The sequence below is a fragment of the Protopterus annectens genome, chromosome 7.part1 (genome assembly GCF_019279795.1).
Source record: "Protopterus annectens isolate FY-2018-M chromosome 7.part1, PAN1.0, whole genome shotgun sequence".
Taxonomy (NCBI): Eukaryota; Metazoa; Chordata; order Ceratodontiformes; family Protopteridae; genus Protopterus; species Protopterus annectens.
In genome coordinates, this window is record NC_056740.1 from 492,649,227 (window position 1) to 492,659,226 (window position 10,000).

The 10,000-nt window shown below is 39.7% G+C and overlaps 1 protein-coding gene across 1 annotated transcript in view; it reads left to right on the forward strand.

The window, feature by feature from the left end:
- The window catches only part of IP6K1 (inositol hexakisphosphate kinase 1), a 429,460-nt gene that overhangs the window by 418,696 nt on the left and 764 nt on the right, over nucleotides 1–10,000 (forward strand). The window contains exon 6 of the mRNA XM_044078513.1: nucleotides 8,430–10,000. This exon is cut by the window's right edge and continues 764 nt beyond it. Within this exon, the coding sequence (XP_043934448.1) occupies nucleotides 8,430–8,924 (495 nt within the window). The 3' untranslated portion in view covers nucleotides 8,925–10,000. The remainder of the gene's footprint in view (nucleotides 1–8,429) is intronic.

A 10,000-nucleotide genomic window follows, 5' to 3' on the forward strand; every position in this document is an offset into this window, starting at 1 on the left:
GAAGTTGTTGAATGTCCTGGTTTAAGAAGTTTATTAATACCAGACCAAAATTTTTGAGGGGTTTGTTGACTGGTTTGTTGAAGGTGAAGATAAAATTCCTTTTTGTCTCTGAGTATCTTTCTTGGTGGCATTTCTTAATTGTTTAAAGAGGAGGTGATCAGATGGACATTTGGTAGCTCTCCATTTGGCCCATATTTTATTTCTTAGGATCATTTTTTGCTTAGTTTGTTTAGTTAGCCATGGGGCAGATTTGGATCTTATCCTAGTAGAGCAAAAAGGAGCGTGATAGTCTAGGATTTTTAGAAAGTTGGTGTTAAAGTAGGTCACTGCCTCATCAAGTGCAAGGTGAGTCAGTGGAGACCAGTCACATGCTTGCAATTCATTCAGGAAATTATCAGGGTTGAAGAATTTTTGAGCGGGATGTGTTGAGTTTATGGGTAGTTGATGTGCAATTTTGTCTAATGACATATGTAAGCATATGGTCACTAATATTATCAGGAAGGGTTCCTGGAGTATAAATGCTAGGGTGGTTATTAATAAGGATCCAGTCAAGAGTTGTTTCTTTCCTATTTGGTTTATGGATTCTAGTTGGAGTGGTTATTAATTGAGAGAATCCATAGAGATTTATGTGGTTAGTAGGGTGCTGGGATGAACAGGTTATCCAGTCAATGTTAAAGTCACCAAGTATAATGGTTTCTTGGGGTAGTTGGTTAGAAAGTGAACTAAGTAAGTTTTCTAGAATATGAGTATTGTTTCCAGGGGGAAGATATATACAAATTAGGTAGATAGATTTGTTGTTGTTAATTTGGAGTTTGGTAGATAATATTTCAGATTTGGAGTCTAGCGATGGAAGTTCATTATAGAGGGTAACTTGGAGATTAGATTTATAGATAATGGCTATACCTCCGCCTTTCTTCTTTATGCGGTCACGTCTAAGTATGTTATAGCCAGGAGGGGTAATTTCCTGGTCTTGTGTAGAGGGTTTTAGCCAGGTTTCTGTAAGACATAGAATATCAAATGAGTGCAAGTCCAGGATTGAATGTAGGTGGTGTAATTTGTTATTTATACTTCTAATATTAAGGTGAGCTATTCGAAGGGAGTTAGCTGATTTAGTACAGGATGAAGGTGTAGGTGAAGGAGTATTATTTATGTTAGATTTATTCTTGGTATTGGGACCAGGGTTAGGATGAACATCCCCGTGTAGGAGGAGGTGGTGCTGGGGATAGAGTAGGAATTTAATTTATATATATATATATATGTATGTATATGTATATGGACCTATTTTAGAAGATCAAATTACCAGAAAAAAGAAATATAAATTAACTAGACAAGAACATCAAAATTATTGTAAGAACTAGCATTTACCAAGCTGAACTTGGAAACAACTAAAACTTACTGCACATGTCAAACCGCACTCTAACTTGTGAATGGAGATTACAGACATTCACAAGGAAACAGCCACTCCATTTAAACATATTTTAACATAGAAATGGCCCCACACCCAGTGCAAATTATATATACCAGTTTCTAATCCTCACTGTACTGTGTTCTCCATACAGAACCGTTTAACTTGCATTTCTTTGTTAAAATATGTCTTTAAATGGATTAGCTGGGTTTTCTGAATGCTCCGCAATCTCCATTCAAAAGCTTGAGTGCTGTTTGATAGGATGGGTATGGGTCTGTAATTGAACATGTCAGTAGTGTTTCCATCCTTTTGTTAGGGGAAGTATGTAGGGTGTTTTCCCCACAATGGAGAAACTTTGCTTTCTTTGATCGCCCAGTTTATTAAGATGGACACAGTTTATGCCAGAGCATCTGCAGTGATTTTGATTTAATCAGCTGGCAAGTTGTCTGGGATAAGGGTGGTGAGTTTCAACATTTTAATTAGTTTTCAGATAGTGGGATGGGTTGAAGTTTGAGTGTGTGGAAAGATTTATGGGGTCTTGAGGTGTTTTATCAGTTGTAGAAGAGTGCAAATTCTGTTGCCTGTCTCTTAAACCCACAAGTATGAGTTTAACTGGTTAGCGATGGAGTCTCCTGGTCCACCTGTTTTAGCGTCAGGTTGGGACGTGTGGGCCAGATGTAGGAGTTTGTTAATGGCAGACCAGAATATCTTAGGATTGTTCTGATTTGCTGTTTGTAATTCTGTACAGTAGAAATTTTTTGTCATACTGGATTTTGGTTTTAGTATTTGTAAGTTGATTATATTTTTGTTTGATGGCATCAGAACCGGATTTTTTTCTACGTTCTCCGTGCTTTGTCTCTTTTTTATGAGCTGTTTAGTTTACTTTGTTAACCAGGAAGCCTGGTTTAATTTAATTATTTTGGTCCTTATGGATACAGCCTCATTTCGTATTTTATAAATGTTTTAAATAGCACTTCTACTTCATCTAAGTTGATTGTGTTTAACACTCCCTAGGTTACTAATTTTAAGCTTGTAATTGCAAGCAACGTTTTAGTGATGCTTTTTTTTGTTTATGAAATGTGCTCTCTTATTGCAAGAATAGATGGGTGGTCACTGAGGGTGTCAGGGAATAGTATTAGCATAGTTTATTTATCTGGTTTATTTGTAAGAATCTTGTCTATGATGCGACAAATCCAGCGACAGGAGTTACATCTGACTGGGGCAGAGATGAGTTAGGTAAACCCAAAATGTTTATGGCACTTGTCTGGTTCTGTCTGTGGTTTGCATCCGAATATTATGTTTTCTTGGGAGGTACTTTTTGACATCCAGGAGAGAAATTCGTCATTGTTTGCGTTTGCTAGTGGGTATGTAGACCTCTTATGTATAAGTTCTTGTAGGTATTGGTTTTTGAGAAAGGATACAAGTGTTTCAGCGTTGTGGCTTAGGGAAAAGTTTAGTGGCTGTAGAGAGATGCCGGAGTTATTTTTACAGATAGCTGTCCCATCTCTCTTTTTTATGAGTCCTGTCTGGCATTAGAATGTTGCATCCAGCTGGTAGGATTTCATTATCTTTTATATCTTTGTGTCGGGCAAGATTCTGGGATAGCTAGTGTAACTACATTGTAATATGCTATCCAGTTATGTAATTCTGGCGGTTATCGCTGAACCAGTCCATTAATCTCAGTATTCTCCAGCAGCAGAAGGTGGTTGCAGTCATAAAATTAAGACATTTTTTGGAAAGAAAGATATAAGCAAAGGTCCATTCATAAAGCTGTTTTCGAGTGATAACAATTACCTACACTATTACCCACAGAGCACAATCATAAAGTTTCCCTAATAAACAAACACATTCAAAAACTGAGAAAACTAATAACCTCATGCATATCAGACTAGCCCTAAGTGGAGACATCCACCCCAACCCTGGCCCTACCATCTCCAACCCCACTCCTCATAATCAGAATACAAACCACAACTTCTCCCAAATCACAACCAATAAAAAGCCAAGTGACTTCCTTCTACTAAGCCAAAATATCAGAAGTATATCCAACAAACTCCATGCCACTGTAGACTTGTACTCCCCAGATATAGTCTTCCTGACAGAAACCTGGCTAAAACCTTACATTACCAGTGAGCAAATCCTCCCTACCGGTTACGGCATACTAAGAGTAGACCGACTAAACAAGAAAGGAGGCTGTGTAGCTATAGTATTTAAACAGCATCTAAACATCCAGATATTAAAATCATCAGCTCCACAAATAGGCAATGAAGAAATAATATATACCAACTTCAAAATAAATAAAGCCATCAACATAATTGGATGCTACTTCCCACCTGGCCAAAACATCCCTCCACTAGAAAACCTCAGTTGGTCTACCCACCATCTCCCCCAAGAAACTATCATTTTAGGTGATTTCAATATTGATTGGCAGTCATGTTCTGGCAACCATCCAACCCATCATGTAAACCTTCATAGCTTCACTCAACTAGTCCAGTCACCAACAGGATAAATAAAACCTCCAACAAGCACACTACCCTGGATTGGTTACTAGTCAGTAAGAGCCCCCAGTCATATATAACGGGCTGCTTATCAGATAGCCTCAGTGATCACTCCCCAACATTCCTACTAAAAAAATACCTATACCAAGCTAAACCTGTCATCTACTGTCAAATACGTAAAAAACTAAACTTTAACCCACTCACATTCATCTCATCCCTCAAAGAATGTAACTGGCATCCTCTAAAGTACCTCAGTCTTGATGACACAGTTGAATTCTTTAATACTACCTTCCTGAGCATCCTTAATTACCATGCCCCCATAAGACTTTCCAGAACCAAAGCACAACCCTCCCCATGGCTACATAAAACCACTAAGTCAGAAATGAAAAACAGGGATAAAGCCTGGGAGCACTGGCGCAAAACCAAAACCCCCTCAACTAGACAGAAATTCCTAGAACTACGCAATAGAGTCAAAAAGCTAATAAAACAGGACAAATTCCAATACTGCCTGTCTACCCTAGACTCCTGCCAACACAACCCCAAACAATTGTGGTCCTCCATAAACTCCATCTTCCACCCAGGTAAAGTCAGTACCCCTCCTCCTAACATCCCTCACTCCTCCGAAAATATTGGTACCTCATTCAGCACACACTTCACACAAACCATACTATCACTAGCTAAAGAATACAATCCCCCTCCCCTCCAACCCACACCTTCAACTAGTAATCTCCCCACTGCCTTCTCTTTTTTCCTGTACCTACCTCCAGCATAAAAAAGCTCTTAACTAAACTTAAACCCACCAAACTAGCAGCAGACAACCTCCCAAGTGAATACCTACAAATCGCAGCTGATGCTCTGGCCTACCCAGTATCCATCTTGATTAACCGATCTCTGTCAGAAAGTTACGTTCCCAGACTATGGAAAGTCTCGCATATAATTTCCCAACACAAAGGCGGCCCCACCACAGAACTAACCAGTTACTGCCCCATAGATATTCTATCTCTACTCTCCAAAATACTAGAGAGATGCATTCACTCTCAGGTCTCAGATTACCTCCTTACTAACAACCTCCTTTCCGATACTCAGCATGGTTTCCATGCAAACCATAGAACCACCACTGCCTTACTCTCCTTTACTAACGCTATCCTTCAGCATAAAAACAATGGCTATCTCTCCTCTGCTACTTTCCTAGACCTATCTAAAGCATTTGACATGGTCCCACACAAACAACTTATCTCTGTCCTCAATAACCTATCCTTCTCTCAGTCAGTCACCAACTGGTTTCAGAGTTACCTGTCTGACCGCCAACAATCCATTGTATGTCAGAATGACATATCTCCCCAACTACCTGTCTCTATAGGGGTTCCCCAAGGATCCAGCCTTGGACCCCTGCTCTTCTCTATTTTCACCAATAATCTAGCCTCTGCCACCAAACATGGCGCACACACAATATGCAGATGACTCAACCATCATCTGCTCAGCCCAGTCCCTACCCAAACTGCAAAAAGTCACACAGGAAGCCTTTTCCTCTGCTGAAACTTAGTTATCCGATGCCCAATTAAATGTCAACCCAAACAAAACTAAACTACTCATCTTCCAACCCACCAAACATACTCAAAACAACTCTCACTTTAACATCACAGCAAAAGACAACACCACTATATACGCAACTGAACACACCAAATTGCTAGGAGTGCAAATAGACAATAAACTAAAATTTGACATTCATATATCCATGACCATAAAAAAAGTCCACAAAAAACTAGGAGCGTTATACAGACATAAGCAACTTCTCACCAAAGCAGCAAAGATTTCAGTAGCAAATTCCCACCTTATCTCCACCCTGCTTTATGCCTCTCCAATATATACCAACCTAAGGCAATGCAATCTAAACAAGCTTAGAGACCTGCTACAACAAAATTGCCAAATTCGCCACAGGAGCATCCTACCGTAGTCACCACTTTCTCTCACTAGCTGAACTGGGCTAGCTTGAACTCCCTCACCTCTTTCAATGGTATTAACTCGCCCTCGCCCTCAAACTAGTAAACCATCCACTAAATGTCCCATCCTTCCAGAGTCTACTCCAACCCTATCACACCACCAGACCACTAAGATCCAGCAACAAAAATCACTTGCAGGTCACTAATAACTCTGCTGGTGAAGGACTATTCTCTTGTGCCATAGCCAAATCATGGAACTCCCTCCCACCCACAATTACTTCCATACCATCATGCACCCACTTCAGAACTTTACGAAAAGTGCACCTAAAAACATGCTGTCTATGCCCTTGCAACACCCACTCTAATATCACCCACCACCTTTCTTTCCACCCCACTAACTACCTTGATTATAGCAAGCTTGGATGCTCATAAGCCTACTATTTATTATACAGCAGGAACTTCTTATTATAACAATTGTTAGTTTGTTATGTACTTCGCAGATGATAAAGAATTTAGTTGTCTACTGAAGTACTATGTTCTTCATCTGTAACTATGTTTGTAATTATTAATTGCCATGTTAATCAAATTGTTAATTGCTGTGTAAATCCAATGTAACTCCTGTCTGTATATTTAACTGTGGAGCTTTTCTCTCCGGGCCTCCACTGAAAATGGACCTGCATCCAGTCGTACACTCCCAGTCAACAAATGTAAATAAATAAATAACAAATGGCAGTGAGAGTTGGATCTTAAGTAAAGCTATGCACTGGAAAAAAATCAAATTTTCTGAAAAATCACAGTTCAAAAGTATTTTCAAAAATTCCATGGACTACAAGAAGGGTCAGATCAGTCCTTGCTTAGGAAATGAACACAGACTTTTCAGTGTAAGGTCCAGGAGTTAAAAGTTAAACTCGTACTTTGACAACGAAAGGTTAACACAAAATTCGTTAAGGAAAATGCTGACATTGGGAAAGATCAAAGGCAAAATAAGGGGACATCATTTACGGAGATGAAGAGAGAGCATTACTGAAGTAATGAATGTGAATTAGGATGAACTTAAAGAAGCTGCTGTTGGCAGGTAGGCCTTGCTACGTCAGAATTCTTGAGGTTAGAGCCAGACTGTGCTGAACAAAATGAGCTGCAGATGTGTAATATACTCTACTGGAGCCTGGGGTACTATTGACAAGCAAGGTGGTAGCCAGTTAATTTGGGCAAGGGAGAGGGAATGTAGTGCACTTCATAAAATACAATGTTGGAGAATTACCCCTGAACTAATATGGCCAAGTTAGAGTCCACACAGCCTTGAAAGTTGAAGATGTTTATTCCAGCCTGTTAAGTGGAGCAAACCTGTTAGTTATAGTTTGCTGAAAAGTAGCACTGTGGGGAGTAGGGTAACCATCTAAAATGTTGGCACTGCTAGAGCGAGTCCGGACATGCAGAGACCGAATGGCCATAAGCATGGACTAGTGTACATGCAGAGACCGAATGGCCATAAGCATGGACTAGGGTATACCAAGTCCAAGATGCCATTTATCAGAATATTCCCTTTTCTGTGAGGTATGTCAGTCTCTGAGTTGGTATATATAAGTTTGGTGGGTGTGGGGGTACGAGGGGGCCCCCTTTCCTAAAAGAAAAAAAAAAGAGTTGTAAGGAGAAGAGTGTTCATCAAGATTCACTCTTCCCTGCATTTTCAGGCATTTGTCTTTTGGATAACTGGTATTTCAAATGCAGACATACGGCGAGGGACTCTTGTTGCATTTTCTAATACACAGGGAAGTTTTTGTTGTTATGGGCCTGTGCTGTGTCATTTATATCAGGTGAACTTGGAGATTGTTGGGGGTGCCATCTTAACCATTAAATTTTGAAGACACCATAGTGTCTATTCCTGTGCAGAACTCTCAAAGGTTATGAATTCTGACAGACTGACAGACAAGGATTTGAGCATCTGTTTTGGTAAAGGTAGCTATTGCCACTGGTTTATGGGGGATTTGAGTCATTTAGCAACAAAACCACCTCAGCTTTGTGAGAGACCTTTTGGCCTGTACAGGGAGAGGATGAGACTGTGGGGTGTTTTTTTTTTTGGGGGGGGGGGGCAGTCATACACTGCCTTTGAGTTTTCCTTCACTGATCTACAATTAGTGAGTGTGTCACACAGGTATACTGCATTACAGCATGCATATCTGCACAAAATTAAATAATATTACTGCAGGATTTTTCTCCTGAAGGTCTAATGCAATTTGAGCACCCAGTAAACTTTTAACATGTATGTAAATCCAAAATAATTTGGTTTCCTACTGTTGTCTTGTAATTACCTTCAAGGTTAGAACACTACGCCCACTACTTTGTGATTGGTTATTTATTTTAAATGTGCAGGCTGAAATGGAAAGCTGTTTGAGGTAAATGCATTTGTTTTTATTAACCATAGCAAGGAATGGGGATAAAAACTGTATGCCAGTATTGCTTGTGGCATTACATGTTCGGGAAGCTAGCTAAGAGCCTGGCAAGTATTTTAACATGATGCTTTTGTTTCTGTTTCAGGTGCATCATATTGATGCCAAGTATTCTAACCTGCTGCTTTTGTTTCTGTTCCAGGTGTATCAGATCGATACTGGTCATTATCTTTGTAGGAATAAGTATTACGGCCGAGGACTTTCAATAGATGGTTTCCGACTTGCACTTTATCAATACTTGCATAATGGCAAATATCTACGTAAGGACCTCTTTGAGATTATTTTGGGGAAGCTTCACTCTCTAAGAACCGTCCTGGAGAAACAGAATTCTTATCGATTTTACTCCAGTTCCCTTCTCATCATATATGACGGAAAGGACCCCATTCTAGAACTTCGGCACAAATGTTTGGACCTGTCTATTCAGGAAGACATGCAGCAACTCACCAGCAAATCTTACGATAGTTGTTTTTCCCAGCCACCAAAAGTGGATGTCCGCATGATAGATTTTGCGCACAGCACATTTAAGGGATTCCGCGATGATAAAACTATCCATCACGGGCCTGACAAAGGATATGTATTTGGTCTGGATAGTCTAATAGATATTCTGCAACAAATTAGAGACGAAAACCAATCGTGATGAACTTGCATCTGTTGTCACTACAAAGGGACCCTTACTGCTTCTGCTGTGAATTGAGGAGCTTACATGTAGCAGGTGGTTTTCTCCTTTGGGGAATGTCATGCATACATGAAGTTGTAACTAGGAAAACTTTAGCATGACCACCTAACACCTGTTTCATTCACGAATGTAAAGCCAAGTCACCTCTAGCTCCAAAGTGTTGGTCTTCGATAAATGGTGCAACTCAATTTTGTTGTACAAATACAGTCCCTGTCTGTGTGAAATATGTGATCTTGTACTTTTTTTTTTTTAAAACAAGGCACTGAAGTTACCACCCCACCTTTTTTTTTTTAGCTTGTTTAATTGTGGAGTTGGATGGATTGTGCTTGCTTTTCTGTTTTACATTCTTGAATGTCTGACATAGTTATAGCCAGTGAATGAAGGCTCAGGTTTTTACTTGGGGACTACTTGCTGTGCTGATTTTGGCAGCCCCAGTCCCATTTTTAATTGGTGCCAGTGTTTGGTGGGTACTTGTATGGGACTTTACAAAACTGATGTAGACTTTGCAACTGAGAATAGGGGGTTTCCAACCCTTTTGAATACAGCACGTTTTAAATAGATTTGAAGAAATCTAGTGTTTGTGAACACTTGATAGGTGTTCTGCATCTGAGATGTCATATTAATAGTCTGACCACTTTTCTGGCCTTTATTTTTCATGATTTTATGCCCGTTTTAGTGCATTGCGTAAGTGAATACGGACAACTTTAGAGTCAGCTAGATGTTACAGAAAGCTGAAATACAAGCCATGGACCAGTGTTTTCTTAATGGGGGGAATGCAATACTTGGAAAGAGTTTCTTAAGAGCTATTGTACCTTGTTGAGAAGAAGGAGTTAATTTATTGTTGTGGCAGAGTTATTCTTAAAGAATGTTCGGACTTGAGTTTTGACCCTTTGCTTAACTTCTGTCGTGTGTCAAGTCTAGTCTGCTATTTCAGCATTGTAAAATCCACATGCTTCTGTCATCTTACTGGAACTTGACTCCACATTTAAAGTAAATGGTTGTAACTGATAGGTTAGGGTCATCCCCATTTCACAGCT